The sequence below is a fragment of the Gymnoscopelus microlampas genome (assembly GCF_963454915.1).
Source record: "Gymnoscopelus microlampas genome assembly, chromosome: 16".
Lineage (NCBI taxonomy): Eukaryota > Metazoa > Chordata > Actinopteri > Myctophiformes > Myctophidae > Gymnoscopelus > Gymnoscopelus microlampas.
Window position 1 is genome coordinate 22,807,921 of NC_139953.1, and position 24,016 is coordinate 22,831,936.

The following is a 24,016-nucleotide window of genomic DNA, read 5'->3' on the forward strand; positions in this document are numbered from 1 at the left end:
TGGAACCAAGCAGTGGTGGAAAAAGTACTCATATTATTAAGTTAATTAAGTAATAAAATTAATACATGTCAATAAAGCAATGCAATTGGTATTATGAAAGAAAATGTACTTTGTAATTTGTGATTTGAATAATTATTAAGAAGTACTTTTAAAAGCCAGTACTTTAAGTGCAAATTAGACTGAGTAACTTTCACTTGTAGTTGAGTAATGTTTGACCAGGAGTATTTGACTCAAGAACTGGGGTCGAGCAATGGAATTAGAGTGACATCACACCAGCTCTAGTTAGTGGAATCTACTGGTTTGGCAACCAACCTGATTGAAGCCATTTCATTGAGACAAATAATGATGTTCCCCCCATCAATTAAGTTGTTTGTCAATAAATAATAATTTAAAAAACAGTCAAGCTGCTAACATGTACTGATTGCTTAATACCCGGGTGCAAAAAAATAATATCCTTCATGCGCAGCTTCTCTCTCTCTCTCTCTCTCTCTCTCTCTCTCTCTCTCTCTCTCTGTGGTCTGTCCAATATATGTGCAAAAAATAGAAATACTCTCTCTCTCTCTCTCTCTCTCTCTTTGATTTCAGACAAACAGCGCAATGCGCGACGGGAGGTGTAGTTTTAAAGAGCTCGATATGAAGTCCACTTTAGTGTGAACTGTGTAGGGATTTTTTGAAGAATCCAAATCCCATGAATCCTTCAAATAGGCGTGTCGCCACGCCCCTGAGGCACATCCATTCGTCAATGTTGATACAGAACCGCCCTCCACGTCTCATGAACATCGTCATTGGGTATTTGCCCTGCCAATCAAATGTTTACCACAAGTTGTTGCCAGCGTTGCCATGTCCGGTTCTTATAAGCGACTTTGGGCTTGTTTTTCTGTAAGTCGCTTGTAATTATTGGTAGTTAATTGCGTGTTGCGGATTTTTGGGGTTGTTTCTAGTGTTATTTAAAGTTAAACCAGTGTCTCTCAAACATTTTCAAGTCAAGGACATCCAAATGAATATGTATTTGTCTGCGGACCCCCATGTGAAAACATTTGATGCCATGCACCCCCAGTCACCCATACAAAATTTGTGTTGTTAAAATGTTTCAAAATATTCTTAATTTTTAGGACGCGTTGTGAGCTTGTAGATCGGCTATTTTTAAATAGCCAATGTATTATGTTTAACGGGCGAAGGGCCTGCTTACTTTTGGGCTTGTTTTCATTAGCCTGAGACCTGGTTGCTTGTTTCTCTCGCAAAACCTGCCAACACTGGTTGTTGCCTCCTATCATTACTGCCCCAGGGACGAGTTCCGAGGCAAGACGTCCTATTTCCGAAGACCTGCAGCAAAGAATGTGGTTTAAAGTGAGTATTTAATCATGTCACTCTTTGATTTTTACTTGTCGTGAATGGTTTTTATTGGTTATTTTAATGTATATTTGCAGTGGTCCATTATCTGTACGGTGTCTTCACCAGCAGCTTGAAAAAGCCTTGAGACGAGACTGAGAGAACCAAGGAGAGAGATTGAAATGAATGGACTATTTGGCTTACAGTGTGCAGGCTTGCTTAGCACATTGTCATTATTATGTTTTAATCACACTCAGCTGTGCTTTATATAGCCTAGTTCAGTGGTTCTCAAACTTTTTCATGCCAAGACCCCCCAAATTGATATGTGTTTGGCTGCGGACCCCCATCTGAAAAGGTTTTGTACCAGGGACAGCCAGACGAGAAGATTTATGTATTTAAAAAATATATTTTCCAGAAATTTTCAAAAATAGTTTGTGCCGCGCTGTGAACTTGTAGATCTGCTATTTTTTAATAGCCAACATATTATGGATACGGTGGAGTGGTTTAAATGATTGTGACGCTATATTAACTTTTTTAAATGTTTCTTCTTGAAGTTGTTTATTACACAACTTAAATCATACTGTAACTTTTGAGAATCTTTTTTTTCCGTCAAGATATCCAAAATCAGATCCCAAATTCTTGCAGTGTCATGTTGGGACACGCTGAAATGCATGATGAGACACACGCACGCGCACGCACGCACTCAATAACATTGCTTTGGGACTCTTTTATTCGACATAGTAAGATGCCCCAATAATTGAGAAATGTTTGGTTAGAATGTAATTGTTTGGGAACATCAAGTGCAAGCTATTTATTGTTTATTGATTGATTGATTGATTGATTGATTGATTGATTGATTGATTGATTGATTGTCTGTTTAGCCCACCACAAGAAATCACAAGAGTTAGGCCTACAGCAAAGATGGATGCACAGGACCAGGAACCCTTGGGGAGGTGGGACGGGCTGGGCAGCCGTGATGCAAGCTCCAGAGAAGCAGCCATGGAGCACATCCGCCAGGAAGTGATGAGGAGAGTGGAGGACATCCGTCCGATACCAGCCTCGGTCCCCTCGTCCCCTGCAATGTCAAGCTCCCCCAACAGCGATTTGAATGACATTCTGGCTCGTCTCCTCATGCTCTCCAAACGGTGTCCCTTTGAAGACGTCAGGGAGCGTTGCATGTGGCTTCTGCAAACTGTCCAGGTAGGCCGTCCTTTAGAACAGGGGTCCCCACATTTTTCCGTGCCAAGGTACCCCAAACATCCATAGCCTCTGACTGTGGCCCCCATTGCAAAATGACTTTAACCCAAATAAATAAATAAATAGCCAATCTACAAGCTCACAATGTGTTTCAGGCAGCGCAACCTTTGTGACCTTATAGATCAGCTATTTTTGAGAAGAAGAAAAAAATATGCTTAAAATTGTTTGAATTGAAATTACATTCTTATATACTTATTATTATTACTATTATTATTTTTATTTTCATTATTATCTCCTTTCCAGTTGGCCCCCCTGGCGGCCCCATGGGGGTTGCAGCCCCCACTTTGAAAACCACTGCTCTAGAATTCACTTATGAGACAACTTATGTAATAAACCCCCATAAGCATTTCACATGTAACATAGAGATGTAGGGAATATAGCTGTGGCAAGCTACCACATTCACATCTCTAGAGCTTATGCTATTGTTCCACTGCCATCTGCTCCTCTCTGCACCTTTTCATAAGGTTTGCAAACACTGCCAGTGAAGCTGTATCTTTCCTTGAGCCAAATTGCCAATATACATACTGTCAAGTACACTTTGATGATGAGACACCATTTAACAGCCCTCCCACCACCCCCCTGGGCTTGTCAAGATTAAGCATATAATATCTTACATAAACCACACTCCTTACCAATTATGAATTATTATACACATAGAACAAGCTGATTGCAGTTGCCCAAGTAAGCAAATTATGATTAAATATTTCCATTAAGCAGTGAAAGTTAAAATGCAAACATAAAAGTAAGAAATTATGTTTTGCATTAATGTTTTAAGTCTGAGTTAAAAGAAACTAGAGCTTTTTTTGATAGAGTGCATCCCATTTGAACATTGTCGTGGTTGTTTTTGACATTGTATTTGAAATATGTATAAACGTTGTTTATTTGAACAAACTTATATTTGGATAAAAAAGAGAGATAATTAATATATATATAAAATAAATAATATAATATAATATAATAAATAAATAAATAAATAAATGTCGATTAAAAATTCAATTACGTTTCTGAGATGAGTGCTGCAGTTCTTCAAAGTCATTACATTTCCTATGCTGTAAAAACACTTGCTATACAGTTTTTTAGGCTGAAGCATTTTATTAGAAATTGTTGAAAGCACTGTTGTCAGAAATGAGCAATTATGTAAGCATTAGTTAACAATCTGCTCATTTGACCTAAGCAGTCTCTGTTTTTCAAGTGTTTTACAGTAGAAAGATTATTGATTTCCCTTCACACGATACAGATCACATTTAAACAAAACGACAGCAAAAAATAACAACCAAAAACACTTCCTTACTTAACCAAATGAACCCTATTATGTCTACTCTGGGCATGTAGGTGAACATTAGGCAAAAATATATCTATACAAGCTTGTAGATCGGCTATTTACGCCAAACAGATTTGGTGTGGAGAGAAAGAATGTGGGGACCAAGTATAGACTCCTCGACCCCAGTCAACAAAGTATATAGGGTATAAATGTTTGTCTGTCCTTGTATCAAGAGCTCTCTCTGTCTCATAGCAAACCTTGCTCTGACTGTCTGGTTGGCCTCCTCTTTGTAATACTTGGATTGAGGAACGTGTTGTTTTGTCATTTCAACAAAACATGTTGCTAAAGTCATCACCACTGATTCACCATCACATATATTCTATTGATAGGTGCTGTCATTATGTGTAGCTAAGTTGCTGAATGTAATAAAATAAACAATCAAAGTGTTGTTAGACAATATGAGTGTTAATGTTGATTATTATTTAAGGCTACATTTTGGTGTTTACTTAATGATTAAGTGCACACCAACAGTTATTGCTAAGTAGTAGTAAGTATATGGCTTTAAATATGGTATAAAATGCCAAAATCTCTTATTTATAAATGAATGCATATATAATCTGGCTCCTATTTTGTATTTGGAGTTATGTTTGGCTAAGCTTGAGATTATGTCCATGCATTGTGTACTGCATTGCATTTGCTGTGTTTATTCAGGCTTAGAAGGGTATAAGCCAAGTCTAAGTCAATGTAAATAATCAGTAAACAAACAAATAATTCACACAGATTTGTACAAACTCGTATTTTAACGGGACGTTGTTATTTTTATGTTGCTTTGGTAATATGCCATTTGTGTGGAACTGTTATTTGGTAGATGGAGGAGAGGGCAACGAGAGAAAGCTGCCAATGTGCACACACACACACACACACACACACACACACACACACACACACACACACACACACACACACACACACACACACACACACACACACACACACACACACACACACACAGAGCGTCTGGTATTTCTAGAATTATGCTAAGCTGCATGTGCCCAAGGCTTGCCAAAGGTTCTGTTTATGAGGCGAGCTCATTTCACTCTGGTCCCACGGTTAAAGCCCCCCAACACTTACACACACATACACAAACACACGAACCACCCTCTGTTGTCAGGGACGGAGGGGGGCTCGGGTTCAGACAGACCACTAATTCCAACAGATCCGCTGATTAAAGAAGAAATCTTCGACACCACAGACAGTCCTGCCTAATGGTAATGCCCCCCCCCACCACCCCTCCTCTTCTACGGGAGGAATGCTTCCTGTCTGTGGAGAATAATGTAATGTCCCTGTAGATCACAGCTGTGAGATTTGTTCTACAATAATAGCGTTTTACACCTAGCACGGAGGCCTTTCTGGGTTTCCATTCATTTTATGACTTTTAATATCCCCAAAAATCGGTTTAGAGGCCAAGCAACTTAGAGGATATTAAAACATGGGCTATCTTAATAAAAACTAGTTTTATGTTTAATGTCTTGTCTATTATTAGCCTGGAAACCAGACGAATCTGCCAGTCTGGCCATGCCAGGCTAGTCTATTATGAGGCCTTTAAAGCCTAATTTATGTCGACAACGATAACTGTTTATTTCTTTCTTGCTTAACTACTTCAACCCGGCATCCCTTGTTTTGGCTTGAACATTTTCAGAAACCGTAATGTTTGAAAAAAAAAAATCCTTCCCCCCCCCCCGATAGCCAAATGGTTAGGCACAGTATGCCTTCTTCAACATAATGCATATCCCCGGTTCAACTCCTGGCTGGTCAGGCGCTTTGGTGTGTGTCATTCCCCTGCTCTCTGCCCGTCTTTCCTGTCTCTTTCTCACTGTCATTATCATAATAAAGCAGAAATATGGGGAAAAAAATATTTTTAAGTTTAATTTGGAACTCTTTACGTTTTTCCCCCTCAAAGATTTAAAAAGTTTAGAAAATAGCTGATCTACAAGCTCACAATGCTTCGACACTTTGTGAGCCTGTAGAACGGCTTATTCCCCCCCCCCCCCCCCCCCCCCGCCCAAAACATCTAGTACAAATCGGGCTTACGGCTTTGTCCTTGCAGTTTCCTCGCCATAGCCATTTTGTGCAACCTGAGCAGCCTGCTTTCGTTGTTTGTTTTTCAAGGCACCCTGTGAATATGCAGGACAAGCTGTGATGACAGTTCCAGGGATGGGTCTCTGAGCTCGTGTTTTTGCGGTGTTGTGTTCCCCCAGTTTTGGTGAGTGCTAGAGGTCAAGGGTTACGGGGGCACAGCCTGAAATAGGGCTCTGTGTATAGGGCGGGGTCAGCCTCCCACAAGCTGTCCTTGTGTAAGGGTCCGGTGGGGTGAACAAGCCGGGGTCAAAATCGCTTACCCGTGGAATCCTGCAAACGTGGTCGACGTAAGCAGGTGCTGGCAGAGGGGCTCTTATTGATCACTACTCAATGCATAAAGGAGCGTAGAGATGCGTATTTGCACTGCACACACACAGACAATAGCGAGTATTTGTTCTAAGTCTATGAAAGGGGTGGGCAGACTACATCAGCTGGTTCTCTCTGGCCACCATGTGCCATGCCTGGATGAAAGGAACCCAGTCTTGGGCAGTTGGACAGAGACAGAGAGTGGTTTCTTTGTGTTATGTAATTACACCATTGTGTTATGCCTTCACCCTAACTGGAATAAGAATTGCACTCAAAGCTCAACCTGTTCTTGTTGTGAAGTGGGCCGATGCTGCTGAGATTCTTGAGAGTTTGTCCACATGCGTTGGCCTACATTGTTGGACTTGATGAACTGAAGGAAAAGTCATTAGAAATACCAGATAGGCTTAATGTCTCAAGGCGTAATGTCTCAAGTCCAATGGAACGTGTACATGTGATCCACAGGCAGGGTCATACCTTAGGTACAGTATAGTCAATATGATGTCTTAATATATTATAGCTGTCCGTCTGTATGTCTCTGTCTATTGTTATCTAGCTGCTGCTATTTTTCTATCTATCTGTCCGCCGTTACATTGAAATTACTGGACGGTCGTGGGATCATTCAAATCCTCCATCTAATTTGGGTCAATTATTACACAAAAAATTAACACTTTGAGGATCTCAAATGCCGGTAAGATGAAGTCAAGTCAGTCAGCGTATTGTAAAATGTTTCTGAAATGGCTAATGACTAGCCCATCATCACATCTTTCACAGATGAAAAGATAAGAAGCATTGACTATTAATTTTACAAGCATTTGCTCCCGTGGGGGGAGGAACAGGAATATATCAGCTCAGATTTACATACAGAAAAAGGGAAACGTTTACTGTTGCAGCATTTAAATGCACAACAGATGATTTACTTGGTAAACAAAAGCAAAAAATAATAATAGGTAAATTGTCTTACGGTGACTTGGGTCAATTCCCACTTGAACTCCATTGCTTAAAGTAACATCAATATGCTGTGCAGATAAAATCAACATTATCTTAGGGGCCATTTGATATATATTATGAAGGGTCACCGGAGGATTTTAAAGTGCCCTGAAATAAAAAGCCCATAAATATATTTTTCATGAACCTCTCCAAGTGATTGAAAAAAAAAAAATCACCCTCCCCCACCAAATCATTCTAAACAGTATTGTTTGATTCCAGCCTCAGTTAGTATTTATATTTATATATTTATTCATATAGTTATTTTCAGCTTTTTAAGAGACTTGCAACAGATAGGGGCTTTATGATAGATTGTGTGCCCCGGCCAACATTGGATATTTTATACAAATGTTGGAAAAATCCAACAAGATAAAGTTAATGTCATGACTCTGGACGAAGCATGCTGGTTCAGCTGTCACTGTGGCACACATCAGCATTGAAGACGCTGTGTCCCATAATGAAGCACTTCTGACAGCGTAACTTTGCGCAACATTAAGCGCTAGGTTGCGCCCGGCGTGAGGTGCAGTCCTAAGTGGCGGACAGAATGCTTTTCTACAGTAGCGACGAAACCAATATCCTCTTCGCCCATGAAGTGAAAACACACAAGCTTAAGCAGCATCAATAATGTGATATAATGATGTCAGGAGACTTTCGATGAAACGAAATGCCTTCCTTTCTTCACATGAGTGGCTTAGGGGCCCTTCCGTGCCCTCACAAGATGACATCACATATGTGTCCCTTTGCTACTTAATTCCTTTTCAGAATAGATATAGAAAGAATGATGTTTGAAAAGAGACATTTCTTTTTAAAAGGGGTGTGTGCCTTTGAGTCTTTGTGTCAACTCAAGATTGGGATATTCACATTCCTACATACTGTACAGTATGTAGTGTATAAGACAGATGATGGGTTGTCGATGAAAATGCCTGATCATGCTTCAGCTATAGACGGAGACCAACAGTCAAATGTCCTGTTTGACTCTGACACTCAGAGCTAAGTGCTGAGTGTGGACAGATACAGTTTTGTATCGTATTCAAATTCCCTCTGTTGACCAGGAGAATCGTTGTGTTTTCGCTCACCGTCATGGTGGCAGGATGTTCTCTCCTGATCCTTTGTTTTGTGTGTGTGTGTGTGTGTGTGTGTGTGTGTGTGTGTGTGTGTGTGTGTGTGTGTGTGTGTGTGTGTGTGTGTGTGTGCGCGCGTGTGCGTGTATGGGTCCCTTCAAGTGTGCGTCTCCTTTCCTCTTCTAGCTGCCTTTGCTTACTGTATCAATAGTCAGAGTCAGGGACCCAGGAGCGAGCCTTGTGGTCTGGACAGATCTGCTGGATTATGGGAGATCACTGCTAGCAATTGCTCAAACCAGGTCAGACAAATTGCGTGGTGGGGGAGAGAGACAGAGAGCGAGGGAGGCAGCGGCAGCAGCCAGCGACCTTTGGCACAGTGAGATGCTATGGATGGAGAACATGATGGAGAATAAAGCCCTGGATTTGCAGTTGCCACCAGGCTCTGCAAAGTGATGGGACGGTAATGGGGGGGGGGGGGGGGGGTGTAAGGTTTCTGGCCTTTCTGGGTGTGTGGATGCAGGCAGTTGGTGCGTAGTCTGTGGGGCTAGTTGTCTTATTGAGCAACACTTGAGGGCTTTTCGTTGCATTGATATTGTATCTACTCAAGGCTCAGCTGCGCTGGGAGCACCCATGCAGGCATTCCTCGCAGCTAACTACGGCCTGGAAGGCTGGCTCATTGCCTAAGCAGTTATCAAGACCTTTGTCAAAATATGTAGCCTCTGTCTATTGGCGGGATCAGAAGTAGGTTTCAAAGGCAAAGCTCAATGTACGTAGGCTACTTCTTTTCACTTTTTAGCTCTGTCTCTGTTGTTGCTGATTCGGTTCACTAAATCACTAAAATCACCTAATCCGTAGTCTGATAACGGTATATACCGACACCGTATATTAAACAAAAAAATCTGACCTGTGAGGTGATTCAAAATGTGTGCGAGGGATGAGAAGTGACAATGTGCACCCACACACCAACTGCATGCTTTGATCCAAAAATCCAGACAGACCCCCACCTTCCTACCAGTGAGGGTCAGCCTTCGCTCAGAGAAACCAGTGCAGTGTGCTGTCTGCTGCAGACTGGGGAAGACTAAGTGGGGGGGGATATGTGGGAAGTATGGAACTAGGTCACTGTCAATCCTGTTGGAAACTTGCAGCAATGACAAGAAAGGCTGCTTTTAATTTCAACCACTTTATGTTGTACAGTACATGTCAGGCACCCCATGGTTTTGGTTGCAAAACTGCAACCAAGATGAATTGCATTTACAATTCCTCTTGATTTGCGTTTACTTTCTTTGTAATAACACTTGTTAAAGTACAGCATGTACGCAAGAACTGCATTCTCCTGGCTGAGAGGGACAGACAGGCTTGTGTTGCGTATGGCTTTTTGAGAGTGTAGTCAGTCGTCATGGTACCAGTGGCATGAGGGGCATGATGGGGTGGGTCGGTTGGCACAGTTACTGGGGGGGGTGGGGTGGGGTGGGGGGGCTTGCTGGTCTGCGTGCTATTTCTGGCCATGCTATTCAGGAACCAGAGCGAGAGAAGGCAGGGTAGAAGATGGGAGTGATAGAGGTAAATGACAAGAGAAAAGCAAGAAGAAAAAAAAAAGGGGGTTATGGATAGAAGGCAGAGGAAGAACACGTATGGACTAACGGGGGCTGAATGCAAAGCCTGGGAGAGGAGAGGAAGCAAGGGAGAGAGAGAGAGAGAGAGAGAGAGAGAGAGAGAGAGAGAGAGAGAGAGAGAGAGAGAGAGAGAGAGAGAGAGAGAGAGAGAGAGAGAGAGAGAGAGAGAGAGAGAGAGAGAGAGAGAGAGAGAGAGAGAGAGAGAGAGAGAGAGAGAGAGAGAGAGAGAGAGAGAGAGAGAGAGAGAGAGAGAGAGAGAGAGAGAGAGAGAGAGAGCAAGACATGGTGTTTAACAAATGCTGGCTTTCTCTGTATTCAGCCGGCAACCTCTAGTGGAAAACTACCAGCATCCAACAACTACAAGCCCCACTCTCTCCAGCCTGATAATGCACGGCCCAGCACGACCCCAAACCCCAAGGAGGAGGAGGAGGAGGAGGGGAGAGGGGGGCATGAACAGGACGAGGCAAGGCAGAGGACAACAGTAACAAAGTGCTGCAGCAGGAGGGGGAATGACTAAGCCCTGAGTTATACAAAGTTGCATGCGGGTGTCGCGGGCTGTAAATAGCAGATCTACAAGCTCTTGATGCGTCGTGCTGCAATGCGTAGTGAGCTTGTAGATTGACTACTTCCGGTGCGCAACACCTGCACGCAACTAAGTATAGATCAGGCTTAATAGACTCTCTGAAGGAGATTAAAAAATACATATGATAAATTAGAGGACATGTAAGCCCAAGCTGAAATTGCAACATCCATGTCCTCCGGCTTAATGCGCTTGCTTCAAAACTCAATTCTCTCTCTTTAATTCCTTACTTCCCTGTCTAACCTATGCACATGCACGCACACTCATACACTGTGCATTTGGCAGAACAGAATTCTCCTTGTCGAGAATAACGATAACGTAGTCATGTGGTTGCTGCTCAGCCCTGCATAAACAAGTCCTCACATCACTAGCTCTCTCTCTCTCTCTCTCTCTCTCTCGCCTTCTCTGTACAACATGCACACAAACACACCCAAGCACACATTACCCTGCTTCATGGTCATCCTAACTAAGTCTAATAGTAACACAGTAACATCATGGAACATCATGGACAACATCATGGACTCAGAGAGACCTTGCCATCAGTCACATAACATAGGCAAGATCTGATATCTAATTAAATGACTGTGGAATAAATGCATGACAAATTTGATATTTACTCTTGATCGTCCCATTAAAAACAAGTGACAGACAAAACATGCTCAATCAGAGGCAAAATCATTGTCAAATTAGATAGTTTCAGGAGGACTGATTGTTCTTAACCTTTCAAACAGGGACACAAACTCACACTCATGTGTACACACATACATAAGTGAACTAAATTCAGAACCAATGTGATCACTGCTATTGAAGTGGTCTGGTAGCATAGCATGCCTTCTGTCTCATCAATCCTAAATCCCAAGCATTTATGAATATCGAATTGCACTCCCATCTGTTGAAGATTTAATTTGATTGAATGCATCAACGACTGACAATGCAATGTGAAAGGTTTGCAATTTGTCTGATCCTCACTACACTTATTATCATTATTTAATTTACATGCTCTTCATTTTACTTAACTTGAAAGCAAAGCCATTTTTGTGGTCTTGTGCACAGCTTACTGACTAAAATAGGTGCAGTTCCTCTGTTTCTACACAGGAGGGCGCTATCTACCACTCTTTCTCCTACCTTTCCTTGCGTCTTGAGTTACTTGATGGTAATTTTCCATGCACAAGGCTGAATACATGCAATTCCAGCACATGATCTTTTATTTTTCTCCCTTTGCTCTAGTCACTGTGTGTGTGTGTGTGTGTGTGTGTGTGTGTGTGTGTGTGTGTGTGTGTGTGTGTGTGTGTGTGTGTGTGTGTGTGTGTGTGTGTGTGTGTGTGTGTGTGTGTGTGTGTGTGTGTGTGCGTGCATATGTGTCTATGTATTTATGTGTTTGCACACAGCTGAGTGTGTTTATGTGTGGGGGTGTGTATATATCTCTTGAGAGATTTATCATTGTGAACACACAGGATTTAGAAGCATCCTGATCGGTGGATCAGGTAACCCAGCATGAATATAGCCCCCATGGCAGGGCTCCAGATCTCATCCTGATGTAAGCCCTATTAGGAAATGACCACAGAGCCACACGCCAGCCAGCCAGCCAACCAACCAGCCAATCTGCCTGCCTGTCTAGGTTCGATTTATACTTGATAATAATATACAGATACAGTCTAACCAGACAATACACCAGTGCTTCTCCCCCTGGGGGTCAGGACTGAAAGGAACCAAATGCGAGCTGCAAGAGCCTGCATTGTGGTCAGGCTAAAGGCACTACTTTGAGGGAGAGACTGATTGGGGTCACGGTCAAGGTGAAATCGGTGATGTGATGCAATCAGTTGAAACAACTGCAGACCGATGAAATAGACCCCCAGTGTTAATTAAACTATAAATGAATTAAATGTACATTTTTACACTGTTTAATTGATACTGAGCATTTGAATGTGTACTATCCTGTATGTATTGTTATTACACCCATTCCAACTGTGAAACACTGTAAATCCATAGTGTTCATTTTACTCGGTGTGTACAGCACATGTAACCAAATGGGCGGGTCCATTTGGTTACATTACGTTACGTACACTCTTGGAGTTAAATTAACACTGTGAGTGTTTTTCTGTTAATGGGAGATATAGAGGATTTACACTCATTTCACATTTATAACGTTGAGGCATGTTCATGACACTAAAGCAATAGATTGGGCATGTCTGAGGTTATGACAGCTGTCAACGTATGTGTCTGCTGTCGAAGTGAAGGAACAGACTGTATGGAAAGTGTAGAACCTGCATTTCCGATGGGCAAATAAAAAAATGACTCTGGTGAGAAACCCGCCCCATATTTGCATACTGGGCCCTGATTGGTCCCTCACAACTTCGGAGGGAGAGAAATCAATATAAATATATATATATTGTTATTTGTCTGTATTGGTCTACAACTGCTAGTTTAAAACTTTACTATCACTACGTGTCTGCAGCAGTTCTTTTCTAGTCTAAGGCCAACGGAAGCCACGGAATCAGTGATCAGTTGATCAGCAGCAGACCCAGCAACAAAGCACACAGACAGGTTGGAGAAATGCAGGCAGTAGAATCTCATCTCGGGTGGCTTGTTTGAAAACGATTGATACATTTTAGGCATTACATTTGCCATGTAGTTGCCCAGTGTTCATTACTTTCGTTAAAAACTTTGATATAAGTCGTGACTTTTACACAGCGGTGCAGTACCTGTAGAAAGCCTGTTTAGGTCTTTATAATCGTAATAAATACGCATAAGCAAACTGCTTCACAAGAACAATTTGCTCCGGGTTTTATCTGTGCAGTCCGGATTGGGAGAGAAAATATTCTTTCTCTGGTGGGGTGGAGAAATGGGGTAAGAGAGGGGCAGTGATTGGTTGGACCCTAGTGTACTAGCAGCAAAGTTGAGTTTTACTCAGCTTCGTATTCGATTACATACATTTTACACTGAGGATTTTATACTGTGTAAAATGAATGAATCAAACCCATGACGATTTACCAGTGTAAAATGAATGCATCAACCCATGAACTTAACGCGGGACTTATGGGATCTAGTCACGATCCCACACTTCGAGACGCCAGCTAGCTGCGCCAACCTCGGCACATTGTTTTTACATGGTGAGCTCTGTGTGGCGCTGCTCGAGGAGCTGCGCTGCTCCACAGTCAGCACTGTGTGTTGCCAGACCAGCGGCGTGTTGGCTTAAGCCTGGTTGTGTTGTTTTCTCAGTGTGTGTGGTATTGTTTCAGGTCCAGTGTGTAGAGTGGGTTCGAGAGGTATTGTGCTCTCTCCTCGGGGGCATTGTCTCTGGTCCGACGTATGTGTGCTTGTTTATGTTGGGAGACTAGTTTGTCAGGACAGTGACAGTTCAGCGCTACGGGACCTCAGCGTTCCCACAGTTCCTCACCTTTGACCTCTGGTTCTGCTTCCCCGAAACTAAGCCCAAGTGTGTCTGCTCTCTGTGTGTGTGTGTGAGAGAGAGTAGAGAGCGAGTTAGAGAGAGTGAGTGACAAGCAGTGTTTGTAAAATCTTTGTGGGAAGGGGTGTGTGTCTGTGTCTCCGTGTTTATTTAGGGTAGAAAAAACGCTTGTATGTATATCGATCCTTGTCTGTCTGTGTCCTGACACTCGCCAGACAGCTGTGTTACTAGGGATTTCTTGCTGTTGAACTGCAAAAGACCTCAATATGCAACAATATACCATTATGCACAGAAACCATGTGAGTGTTTGTTTTGTCAAAGATATTCCAAACAGGCACTGATGTATTATATTCTATAAGGTTAAGTGATATAGTTTTGTAGGTATCAAATAATGACTGAAATCATTCATTTACATTTTAGCACTGTTGCAGGCGCTATGTCTGTATAATATTTTTCCTTTCCTCAGACCCACACTTTCTGAAGCCTTAAATGTATATCTATGTACAGGCATACTGTACATAGATACATAGATGTACTGTTCATGCCTACTGTATGACCTATTTGCCTCACGCAGGCTCATGTTGACAGTCTACAGGGTTGCATGTTGCGACCAGCCATAACTTTGCTATAAATATATGGGTGTCACAAGGTACTTAAGAGGGTATATATACCTGATACACACAGGCATCTGTGTACTTGTGATTGTACAACTTGACATGCTACAGTATGCTATAAGTGGTATGCTATACATCTTTATGCATGATATGATAGTGCTAAAGGGGAATTTCACTTTAAAACACTTTTAGGGTCATTTTCACCCCTACTCTGGCTTTTGTCTGCACCCCAAACAGTTGCTATATTCAATAATTAAACATTTGATATTCACTTGATCAAACCCACCCCCTCACTTCCACCTTCTTACCCTGTTAACCATGGTAGCACACTCATTGAAAGCACACGTCCCTGCTTCTGATGACTGATATTGTCCTAATGAATGGGGAGACTTTCTTTTTTTTTTTGAAGGTTGCAAAAAACTAAATCAATGTTATTTTCTGCAGGTATGCCTACATTAGAACTTTGGATAGAATGACTCATCTAATAATTGAAAAATGAAGGTCTCCCCATTCATTAGAAGGACAATTAATATCAGTCACAAGGACTCATAAGCGGTGCAGTGTGTGTTTGATCAAATGAATATCAAATATCTAAATATTGAATCTTGCAACTTAAAAGCTGTCTGGGGTGCACAATAGCAGGCGGGTATACTTCAGAAGTGTTTTAAAGTAAAATTCCCCTTTCTAAAGGGCCATTCACACTGAGCACTATAACTATAACTATAACTATAACTATAACTATAACTATAAAAAAAGCCTGGCTGAAAAAAAACGATGTCCAAGCTCAAAACAACTCATTATAAGCATTATCAGTTCCTAGCATTTTTACACTTTGTGGGCAGTGTGGAGGAGGACCAATTTGCAAAAGTCAACACAGGGTTAACACTGAGTGAAAAAAACAAATTGATGTTTACTTGCGGTTCAGGGACAATCTAAAAATATGAATGTTGATGAGACTGCAAGCACCCCGCTGAGTGCTGTGCACCCTGCTAGTGTGCTTTTCACACTTAGCCCCGCCTCCCCATGTTTATCACCCACACACACCTCTGCCTAACTGTCTGTCTGTGTCTGTTTTGTTAGTCTGTCTGTTATTGGTGAACGTACTGTGGGAGGGGTGTGTACTGTATGTGTGTGTCCTTTGCAGTAAAGTCCTCAGTGTGAATTTAACTATGACAGTGTAAAGATGGACCCCAATTGATCAATTTGTACGCCCTCAAGATTGAAACGAACACTGAGGATTTTACTGTGTGCGGGGCCGATGTGGTAGATAGTGTTGAGTCGCTCTGTGCAGGGGAAGTCCTCAGAGGTCAAAGACGAGACCTTTTTAGACGTGGGCACGTGAGCCCTGTTGCTCCAAAATTTACAGAAGATTCACGTGTCAAGAGAGGAAATGCTCATGTTCCTCTTTTAAACATTTTTTTAAACGTTTTGTTTAATAGTCGTCTGTTTTAAAAGTTTATGGCTAAATGAAGAATGGAAACCCTAACTCAAACCCGGTCCCTAACACAAAATGTGTGTGTGTGTGTGTGTGTGTGTGTGTGTGTGTGTGTGTGTGTGTGTGTGTGTGTGTGTGTGTGTGTGTGTGTGTGTGCGTGTGCGTGTGTGTGTGTGCGTGTGTATGCATCTTCAAGAACGTGTACTCTGTGTCCCAACAGCTAGGCAGCTACTCTATACTAGATGACAATAAAAAACAACAACACTGTATTGCATCATATTCCCCCAGTCATTGGCCCCACTGATGAGACGACCATTGGGTTAAATGGGTTGCATCATGTCCTCATCCATCACATGCTGTGTCTATTAGACCCCTGGGTACACTCTGTTATCCTCACCACACACACACACACACACACACACACAAACACACACACACACACACACACACACACACACACACACACACACACACACACACTACTGCTAAGCACTCCTGGAATGTGCAAGTCCTATTACCTCACAGTACCTCACTGCTGAGGCCACTGACTGCACACTCACCGTGTGTTGACAATGAATGTACATGTGGACATTTTTCTCATACTTTGCTCGCTTGTTTTCCATGGAGTCAGGTAGCCTAGTTGTTGACGACGGAACTGGTTACAGTACATGACACACATAGCCTGCAGCAGTGAGCCTAGACAGCAGTGACTCCCAGTTCAACCTGGAAAGCACTGAAACCTCAAATCAGCCAAGTCCAGGGACATATTAGCCTCTGTGCTCAATTTTATTTTACCTGCAGACACATTCTCATTATAGATTACATTTTTTACTACATTGATATCTGCAATTACGCAGCCAATGTGTCCCAATTTTGAACCACTTTCCAACTGGCGTCTCTATTTTAGGCATGTCATTCCAGGCGTTTTCAGAACATTTAAAAAACAGCTGATCTACAAGTTTCCGTGTCATGCGTTGCGATGCGTTGTGAGCTTGTATATCGGCTATTTTTTAAAGGTTTTGAATAGGGCTTACGTGGCTCAATAAACTAAACTTCATTTTTTGTGTTTATTTTTAATTTTCCCAAAGTTGATCTCAAATACAATCTATTCAAATGTAGATTCAGATTGTTTCACAATTATAAACATTATTTACCGTTTGAGTACACCTGCACCAATGGAATACAGGTATAATCTGCTGCTTTTTTAGTATTTTGTTTTTTTGTTTTCCTTTGAGAAAGTCGCGGGCTGGATTGAGATGGCCCAGGGGCCGGGTCTGGCCCTCGGGCCGTAGGTTACCCATGTGTGTGGACTACATCTACATCTATCCTTTCAGAACAATGGCAGTGACTTAACATGTCCAGTCTTGCAAGTTCTACTGTGGATGGTGCAGGGCAGAGTGAGGGCATCTTTGTCGGGTGTTTCTTTAGCCATTGTTTGGAGGCTTTACTGTAGACTTGTTAAGTTTCTGGGGTGACTGAAAAATGAGAACGGGCCCTAGTGGAGAATTCCACGTTTAATCTCTAAGGCCAAAGGGTGGTGCATTAGCCAGGGATCTAAACGCTGTGGAAATGTTTGGAAACAATGCTGTTCATTGTATAATGACTAAGGGGAGATGACCAGGTGGGGGGTGGGAGGAGGTTGAGGAAGGAGAGCAAAGAAGAGAGGGTGGAATGGAGGTGTGGGATACCATGAAGGAAATATGTACGTCATGCTAATTCTTGTGCTATGAAAGCCGGAGGATTCCAACCCCTTGTCTTCGTGGTGGTACTTTACCCCTGCGCCACCCAAGTGCCCCCTATTTTGTACTTATTTATGTTGTATATATGTGTTGCGCGGCGAAAATAGTCGAATTAGAGGATCCCTACGAGTTCCATCGCAACACATTATTAGCTTGTAGATCTCTATTTCGTACTTGAGATGCCCAAAATAGGAATGCCAGGTTGAAAGTGGTTAAAGAAAAGAAATTGGTAACAGTGCAGCGGGGTAAAGGAATGAGGGGAGAGATGAATCAGAACTCAGGTGCAAGTAGAGTGGAATTTGTGACATTGATTCAGAAACAGAAGATGTAGTCAGAGTGATGCTGTACTGTGTCAGTTTTCCTACATTTCAGTTTATAATGGCACAAGAAGTCTTTTTATTTTGTCACTGATGTTGCCTTTTTGGTGGTCCTTTTAACCTGTTTTATACTTTGTTGATCGTGTCCGTTCCAAAGCTGAGCCAAAGAAAAAGCAAGTAAAGGAGATAGATCTATGCCAGTAGTTCTAAAAGTTGGGTCCAGGGACCCACTGGGTTCCTTGAGGGGGTTCCAAATGGACCCTTACAGGTCTGTAACCCTGAGAGTCAATGGGGGTCCTTGAAATTAGAAAAGTTTGAGAACCACTGATCTAGGCCATAGAAAGCTTAATAGTGAGAAATCAGGTAAACATGTTCCTGAATGTTGTGCGCTGGCAGAGCGCCATGCCGTGTCTGCACTCTACAGCTTTCTATGCGTCTCCTTGTATTGCTGTAAACACTTTGATTCCCCTCAGGAAAGCAAGGCCCTGCTAAACCAGCTCAAAATATACTGTAGCTGCAGTCTCTAGTCATTCAGTGGAGCCCTGCACTCTCTCTGTCTGTCTGTCTGTCTGTCTGTCTCTCTTTCTCTTTCTCTATCAGCTTTCAACAGGACCAGCGATAATCTCACCAATGGTGGAAAAAAAAGGACTTGAATATGTGTGACGTGACCGGAGTCTCGGGTCCCATACGGGTCTTCTTAGGTTATCTAGGTCCATCCCCCACAAACAGCCCCCCCCCCACTCCTTCCCCAATCAGGGTATTGATTGGTTTGTTTCAAGGGTGAGCTGGTGGCCCATATTGGCCCCAACATCTTATTACAGTGGATGTCAATGGAGAGGGGTGGGGGGCGGTTAGGAAAGAACTTTATATGGCCCCATTGTCATAAATCCTACATAGCACAGTCACAGTGTGATGTCAGAGGAGAGCAAAAACAAGAGATGTTCCGTAACTTATGTAACAGGTTTATTTCAGGCTGTTGGGCAACAGTGTCAGCTGCTGCTACTGTAGCATATCAATCCAAATGTCAACATACAGTACACTGTACAATCCGCAGTGTTAATGTATCTAGTGTTGTATAAGTGTTGTGTGTAGCTTCTTATGTGTGTAGCTGTGTAGCTTCGTATGTGTGTGTAGTGTAACTGTGTATGCTGTGTAGCTTCTTATTTTTTCAAATAGTTGCAGTGGTGTTTAATTGGTGCACTTAATGCATTGACAAAAGTTAAATGTTTTTGCGTATATTTTGCTTTCTTGTCGTGCTGTGGTCCATGCTAACTATTTGTTCCTGCCAATGTTGTCTCATTTATACGAATGTTGAAAAATGCCCACGTTCCTGCACAGTACATTCTGGTGTTAATTTATCTCAGAGAGTTTAATTAACACTCAAGTTTTTGTTGTGAGTTTAAACTAAAATAAGCTAAAGGACCTGCCACCCTTATCAGCTTAGCCTTAGTTAGGAGTGCTCAATCTCTCATGGAGTCAGTTGTGGGTCCTTATCTAATTGGGCCCAACCATGGTATGAAGTAGGCTAAGTGTTGTAGGCTGCTTGTCTGTTTGTATTTTTAGATATTGATTCCACGTGGTCAGGTGCCATTCTGACCATGTCTGACCATTCTCCCAGTCTTGAGATTGTATGAGAGTCTTAACACGATCATACACACAAACAACAACTTTAAGTATATTTTTATATATATTTTTGAAACTTTGTTGATCTCTCTGCTCTTAGCTGTGTCTGTCCAATGGTTCATGCTACCTCGGTGCTACTATTTCCCCAAGGGGATCAGATTCTAAGGTTGACGACAACTTTTATATGAATGTGCCCCATCTTTCAACATGCACTACCTCCCTCTCCCCTCTGTCAACATCCTTTACTTTGTCGCTTCCACGTCGTATTCTTTGCTTGTGTTTTGAAGGGTAGTACGTTTGGGACTCGCCATGTCTTTCCTCACATAGGAAAATGGGTCATCAGGTCTCGGACCGGTAAATATGGGTGAAGAAGTAGATGATGTGTGGGTGTGTGAACTAAGGAACCACTGTGAAATACCGCGGGGTCTGCATGTTTTCTGGATGGAGGCATGTGAAGGTGACCTTCCAACTGAGACCTTTGCCTAAGAGCAGTGTCATCGCTCCATCACCTCCGGAGTGCTCCCATGCCTTCCTCACGCGCATCGGAGAAAAGAGAAAGAAAGAAGTCATTGGACTGCAAAACACACATCCGTGCCAAATCTCAAAGCTTGGAGGTCTTCTCTTCATCACCAATTTGATGCAGTCTGTTGGGGACTTCCCTCAAATTGTCTTTATTAGTTTATGCACTAATAACATCTCTCCTATATTAGTGAGAGTATGCTGGATACAGAGCTTGCTGTTTCAAGCTTTTGTTTTGGTGGAAGTTGTCGGTTAGCAGTTGATGTGAAGGCTTTTCGGGGGTTTGTTGTGTAACAGAAAGCCGTTTGCATAAAAGAGGCTGTATGAGGGAAGTGGGGAAGAAGGGAGTGCAAAAAATAGAATGAGATGTTTTTCTTTGTGTGGTGTGCTCTAAGGTCACGTTGGGTTAGGCCTACATGTTTTTAAGAGGCTCTCGGGTGTGCTATGTTTGAATATGCAAAAAATCCTCCTGTATGCAAGAACTTGTCTTTGCCTATAGCCACATTCACTAGCTTGTGTGGTGTTGTTTTATATGTTGTGTTGTTTTCTTTTGTCTGTAAACTTGTTTGTCTGGTGTGCAGATATCTTTGTGCGACATTATGTCACTGTCCACACCCTCTGGTCAGCATTATCTCTGGACGGCATATGACTGCGTACACCGTACATACAGCGTTTGTGCGTGTAAGCGAGCGAGATACAGAATTGTATGTATGCTGTGAAAGATTGTGTGTTTGTGAGAGAGGGATAGAGGGCGTGCGAATGCTGCGCATGTAGGCGAAAAACAAATTGTAGCCTCTTGCATTTGTGTTCTGCTTGTTGTTTTTGTGTGTGCACTTGGGCGTGCGTGTATTACAGATTAGCCCCCACCTAAGTGTGGGCTCGCCTCCACAGCCTATTAATGACTGCTGTAGGGCACCCTCCCTTATTCGCTCCATCCATCATCCTGAAGACTTGCAGAGCAGCCAGGGAAGGAGCCAAAGCAAAACAACAACTGCCGTTAACAGACGGAGAGACGCGCTGCTCTCCCTCTCCAGGGCTCTGCCATTGGTCCAGAAGCAGATGCCACAGGGAGCAGCGATTGGCTGGTCGGTGACACACCTCCGAAAGCTGTTTGTGCACTGTAGTCTTGGCTGGCTGTTGGGGGGCTAGGAGGTGGGCGTGGGGTGTCGGGGGGAGCCATAGAGGAAGGGGGGGTGGGTGCGGGGGTAGTTGGCTTGAGCGGAAGCAGGAGGGAATTGGGGGGTGGGGTGGGGGTGAAGTGGGGGACAAGAAGATTGGATGGAGACGAGGCATTGGGGGAGGAGGAAGGGCGAGCTAGATGCTGATTCTGGAAAACATCCATTGGAGTCTATTCAAAAACTTCTAGGAAACTAGGATGTTTGTTTGCTTTGTAGCTTATGTATGCTTGGGTGTGTACTGTGTAGATGTGTGTGTGCGCGTGCGCACGCTCAGCCCTCTGAAACACGCCAAGCTAACCTAATTTAGTCAGCAGTATTTATGAGCCCCAGAACTCACTGCGCGCGCACACACACACACACACACACACACACACACACACACACACACACACACACACAGTCTCTCTCTCCCCACCCGCCTTTCTAAAACCTTGGCGTCGGCCGTTTAAGTTGTGAACATTGCTAGGATGGGGAAATCAGCATGGATAGCTGCTGTTAATCACAACAACATGTTTATGAGGTTAGGCTCACCAGACTGGTCCATACACGCTGCTTTGTGACTGTCAATCTGTCACCAACGGGACCCCAGTCACAAGAATCTTTTTATGGTTTTAAATATTATCTATATGGGAGCATTGGCACAGATCCAAACATGGGCCGAGACTTTATTCACATGGGCCGAGACTTTATGGCACAGAGCCACGGGGCAATATCTGTATATGATCTCCAAAGTTAAGCAAGACTCTCTATATCCAGTTCAGCAGGTCTCTCTGACAAAAGTTACAGTTTTATAATTGCATATCACACAGAAGTAGGAGGAGCCCGTGATGTTTATGTGTCTGTCTTTAGCTTTAAAAGGCTCTGGGGGTCGTCTGGGGGTTAAAGCCTTGTAAATGCAAGTGTAACAAAGGTGTGAGATCATAGGTTCAGCAAGGTTAGAGGTTAGAGGGTAACTAGTAAGCTGTAAGACAACAAAATCAATAGCCCACAGGTCTGCATACAGTAAAGGCAGTGGAAATGGTGAGCATCAAAATAGCCTTCTGGAACCGTGACTGAGTTTGCATTAGTGGTTACATAATCATGTTGGCAGTAAGTTGTAGCAGACTTTACATTCATGTGACTTTTAGACTTTACACGGGTGATTACACAAAGTCAAATGACAGTCGTAATGCGACTTGTGAGCTCCTCACATGAGGCACATGCAGGCCAATCCCAGATGACCTGTATACTTTGGCAGGTCTTTGCAGAGGTAGTAGTCGAGGTCAACGGTCCTGAAGATGTCATGGGATTCTTCTGTATTTAGGCCACACTGCAGGGACTGGCTGTGTGTTTGAACAGGGCCTGCTACAGTCTTGTGCGCGCGTGTGCGCGTGTGTTTGTACTTGTGCAAGACTAGGTTACATGCATGAGTATGAGTCCATGTTGAACGGCAGGGTCAATGCCCAGGATGTCTGTTGCGCTTGTTATGAAAACTGATAGCATAGCGCCATCCCCCTCTTTGCTTACCACCTCCCTGTGGGTGTGTATGCATCTCTGTTTACATGTTAAGAGGTATTCACACGGGATGCCCTTAGGGCTGTTACGATAACAAATTTAGGTTGACCATTAATTGTCACTCAAATAATTGCGATTAACGATTTAATTGTGTGTTTGGCATTGAACATTGGAACATATGAATAAAAAAAATCTGTTTTGCCTTTTAGGCAGATATGGAAAATAACTTAATTATACAAAGAAATTATAGATTATAGACCATTTTATACATGAAAAAAAAAGCTGAAATAGCTGATCTACAAGCTTACAACGCGTCACAAAAGTGAGTGACACGTTGTAAGCTTGTTTAGCTATATCTGCTTTTTTATATTTGAAAATGTGTGAGAATGTTTTTCAACATGGAAACGATTATGGCGGTTATGCAAAAATAATTGCGATTAGACGATTATGTAATAATTGTGACAGACCTAGATGCCCTGAGAAGGGGTTGAGGCCTACCACTGTGTGCACAGTCACATCTTCTGTTCTTCTTTAAACTCAGAGAGTGTGAAAATAAATGGACCCATTTGGGTTATACACTCAGAGGTAGGACTTTAGTTTAGGACTATAGGTTGCCTATGTGCCTGTTTCTGCCTGCCATGTGCATTGTGTGGCATGTCACAAAGGGAGGTATCAAGGGACAAACATTCAGAACTTCAGTTGTTACATCACCTGCATGCTTCTCTCCCACCTCCTCCAGCTGACTCATCCTATCATCTGTTGTCTCCAGTGGCCCTTTCATTTGAAGGCAGGCTCAGCCCAACCAGCCAGAACAAAGCCTCCCTCTCCGAAAGAGAGAGGGAGAGAAAGAGAGAGATTTTTAACCACCCTATTCTTTGCATCATGTCATGATAGCAGATTTGCAAGCTCACAACGCGTTGGGACGCATTGTGAGATGGTAGATTGTCTTTTTTCCTAGTCTAGTAGGCTATAGATAGACCCTTGGGGTGTCCGGTCAATGAGGTGGTTAAAGGAGACAATAAACAAGTGGTGATTAGGTTTGAGCTAAGAGTCTTGGGCATGTTGTTCTAATTGCATGCTTAAGCTGTGTGTGTGTGTGTGTGTGTGCGTGTGTGTGTGTGTGTGTGTGTGTGTGTGTGTGTGTGTGTGTGTGTGTGT

At 42.9% G+C, this 24,016-nt stretch overlaps 1 protein-coding gene across 2 annotated transcripts in view; it reads left to right on the top strand.

Annotated features, from left to right (window-relative positions):
• The first annotated feature begins 1,246 nt into the window (after positions 1 to 1,246).
• The window catches only part of sesn1 (sestrin 1), a 66,817-nt gene continuing 44,047 nt past the window's right edge, over positions 1,247 to 24,016 (top strand). For both annotated transcript variants that reach the window (XR_014602547.1, XM_084082341.1), the window contains exons 1-2: positions 1,247 to 1,347; positions 2,211 to 2,529. Coding sequence is in view for 1 of the 2 variants with exons in the window: in XM_084082341.1 (XP_083938467.1) it covers positions 2,251 to 2,529 (279 nt within the window). In the remaining variant the exon portion in view is untranslated. The remainder of the gene's footprint in view (positions 1,348 to 2,210; positions 2,530 to 24,016) is intronic.